Source organism: Barbus barbus, assembly GCF_936440315.1.
Source record: "Barbus barbus genome assembly, chromosome: 17".
NCBI classification, from domain to species: domain Eukaryota; kingdom Metazoa; phylum Chordata; class Actinopteri; order Cypriniformes; family Cyprinidae; genus Barbus; species Barbus barbus.
Window position 1 is genome coordinate 31,489,575 of NC_136745.1, and position 3,090 is coordinate 31,492,664.

General features: G+C 43.1%; 1 protein-coding gene across 4 annotated transcripts in view; it reads right to left on the minus strand.

Annotated features, from left to right (window-relative positions):
• stx18 (syntaxin 18) overlaps positions 1-1,577 on the minus strand; it is a 16,394-nt gene extending 14,817 nt beyond the window's left edge. For 3 of the 4 annotated variants that reach the window (XR_013785346.1, XR_013785347.1, XR_013785348.1), the window contains exon 1: positions 1,368-1,573. Coding sequence is in view for 1 of the 4 variants with exons in the window: in XM_079438504.1 (XP_079294630.1) it covers positions 1,368-1,532 (165 nt within the window). In the remaining 3 variants the exon portion in view is untranslated. Of the gene's footprint in view, positions 1-1,367 lie in introns of all 4 variants that reach the window. The other variant, XM_079438504.1, reaches the window with a different exon arrangement.
• Between the last annotated feature and the right edge of the window lie 1,513 nt (positions 1,578-3,090).

Genomic DNA, 3,090 nt, shown 5'->3' on the forward strand with positions numbered 1-3,090 from the left:
CACACACCGTGAACACACACCCGGAGCAGTGGGCATTTATGCTGCGGCGTCCGGGGAGCAGTTGGGGGTTTGGTGTCTTGCTCAAGGGCACCTCAGTCGTGGTATTGAGGGTGGAGAGAGCGCTGGACATTCACTCCCCCCACCTACAATCCCTGCCGGCCCGAGACTCGAACCCACAACCTTTGGATCACGAGTCCGACTCTCTAACCATTAGGCCACGACTTCCCCTAAACATGAACTGAAATAGAATATATTAAACATATTTTTATTTAGTTCACCTAAAACAGCTAACGGTTTGTTTCAGAGTGCAGTCCTTCAGATCCTTAAGCGCGTCTCGTTTACATCGAGGTAAAGCAATCTGGAGCGCTTCAGGCCATGCTTCTGCTTGCATCAGTCCATCAAGCGTCTCAGCGAGTGCGTCTGACGCGGTTTATTTCCTATCTGTCCTGCGAAGAGAAGCACTACATCTGCTGGGCATTAGGACCCGCGACTAATTTAATATTCACTCTGTTTTGATCTTCCAGCTCTAATCACCGGCCGCCCGGGATCGGCTTTCTGAGAGAAACTGTTCGAAAGCTGAATCCAAATGTTATTTTAGCATGTTTATGGAGTCAAAGCAAGGCTCAGAAACACAAGATCAGATCCCTCTCGAGCCGAAGAACTACCGCTAGAGTATTTACAAGAGCACAAAACAACCGATCAGCACCCAGCACCTGCCTGCATCTCAGAAACTGAGACAGATGAAGAAATGCAGAAGATGTTCAGGAAGATTAGAAGGCATGGTGTCTCTCCCGAATAAAGCAGCGCTGCACTTGTGCTGTCAGAGACGGGGTTTACTCTCATTCAGCCGGTGATCACCATCATGTGCATTACACACATTACTCAACTCAGATCACTGCAGCAGCATTCATGAGCTCAGAATCATCTACAGCTCCACAACACTTCTCTGAATCTGAGGTTTCATGGAGCTCTGTCAAAGCTTCATTAGGACATCTCTTGCATGTTATTAGATCAACTGCTGACATCATGCCATTAACATCAGAACATCACTAATGTTATCGCTTCACTGATTATGCAAACAAAAGGTCATCATCATCATCAGAAGAGGAAGAGTATATTGTGTTTATTACACGATATAAATGCTATGTTTGGGTGTCAGCAGATCATTTTAATGCAACCTACTAGTCTCAAATAATAATCATATCACTGCATGAATAATGAGCTATTAGAGCTTGTTATTAATGAATAATTAGAAGCAGAAGTGCTCAGTACAGTGTGTGGCAGATGAAGTCGCAGGTAAATGACTGAATGTGTCTGTCATGTATATATTATATATATTATATATGTTATATATGTTTATATCTCACCACTTCTCTGGCTCTGCCGCCGAAGCTGTCTCTCGCTCTGGGTCTGGCTCTCTTCGCCTCCCTGGTCTCGTCTCTGATGGAGGAATCGATCAATCCGAGAGCTTTATTCCGAGTTTTCACTGTTTTCACGCTCGCTTTGAATAATAATGTTATATCTGCAGCCATGACTGACACGTCGCCGCTCTGACGTCACTCACCGGCGACGCAAGCGCGTGACGCACCAGCCGTAGTGCCCTCAGCATACTAGCATACTAACATCCTAGCATACTAGCAGTGGTTGTGTGAGAGTAAGGGTGGTGTTCTAGTATGCTGTCCCGAGTCGACACATGCAGTCAAAACAACATTTATTCCCACCTTCAGCATTTCTCACATTATATCAGATTATTCGCTATAGTTTAGACAATGGTGATAAAATATGAGAAGAACTCTTGATAAAGTCATACTTTGAGAGAAAGGTATGTTTACTGGAAATTAAAATTGAAGTTTTTCTAAAAAAAAAAAAGAAGAAATGCGCGCGGGTGTGTGTGTGTGTGTGTGCGCGTGTGTGTGTGTGTGTGCGCGGGTGTGTGTGTGTGTGTGTGTGTGCGCGGGTGTGTGTGTGTGTGTGAAAGATGAGGAAAAAGTCACAGGGAAAATATTAAGATATAATGAAGGTAATGAGCAAAAATGAGGCTGAAAACGAAATCTTAAAGGCATCAAGAGCTCGATGATGTTGAGTTGTGTTTGTCAGATTATTAGAAGTCACACTGAAGCAGTAGCAAATGGAAATGTGAGCAAACATTAAAGACTAATTACTGCGGGTCATTAACCGTGAGACTCCCAATCCGAAAGGCAAGAGACAGGTTAAACGGTTGTGTCAGCTGCTGAAGCTTGAAGCACGGCTACAGACGGCGGTCAGCGAGAGCAGCCGCTTGCAGTCAGGGCCGGAGTGTAGTCGGACACCTCGGGGCTAGTGTGCTGCATCACTCATGGCAGATCACGGGTCTAGTGTGCTGCATCTAGCTCACTCATGGCAGATCACGTGCCGTCTGCTTGCTTTATTGCAGACGAACTGGAAGCTATAGAAATGCTGTTATTGTTGTATGAAATGGAGCACAATGAGCAACGAAAGTGAGTAAAGGTTCAATGTAATAAGTAATAATTGTAATAATATTTGTTTTTTGAGCTATGACAAGAAGTTTCAAAATAAGGCTTATATAATTAATCTCCTGATTATACTTAAGTTTCATATTCATCGCTGTAAATTTAGCAATCAGAAGCCTCTTTTTTCTGTGGTACTTAAGGAATTAGATATCTATATAAGCACCATTAAGGAGAGTACTGACAAAAAAGCTGTTAAAACTGTGTATGTATTTAGTATATTTAATTCATTGTGATTTAGTAAGGCCTTTCCTTATTTTATTTTAATTTATTTGTTGGCTTTATACATGCATGTATACTTTTTATTTATTTTATTTGTATGGCGCTTTTGTTCTGTATTTGTTCAAGCATTAATAAAAACAAAAAAAAAAAAACTAAATTTCTAACCGGCATGCACTGCTTCAAGTCAGCCGCCGATCGGTCTGCTAAGTGCTGCATGAAGTCGAACGCACCTATTAAACAAACATCACTGACACACGTGCACGCGCTCGACTGAGCTCCACCCGTCGCGACCGCGGCGCAAATGAAACCAGCTCTGCGCTCGAGTTAAGTTCTGCTGAAAGTGCATTTTATTTTCCTCCGC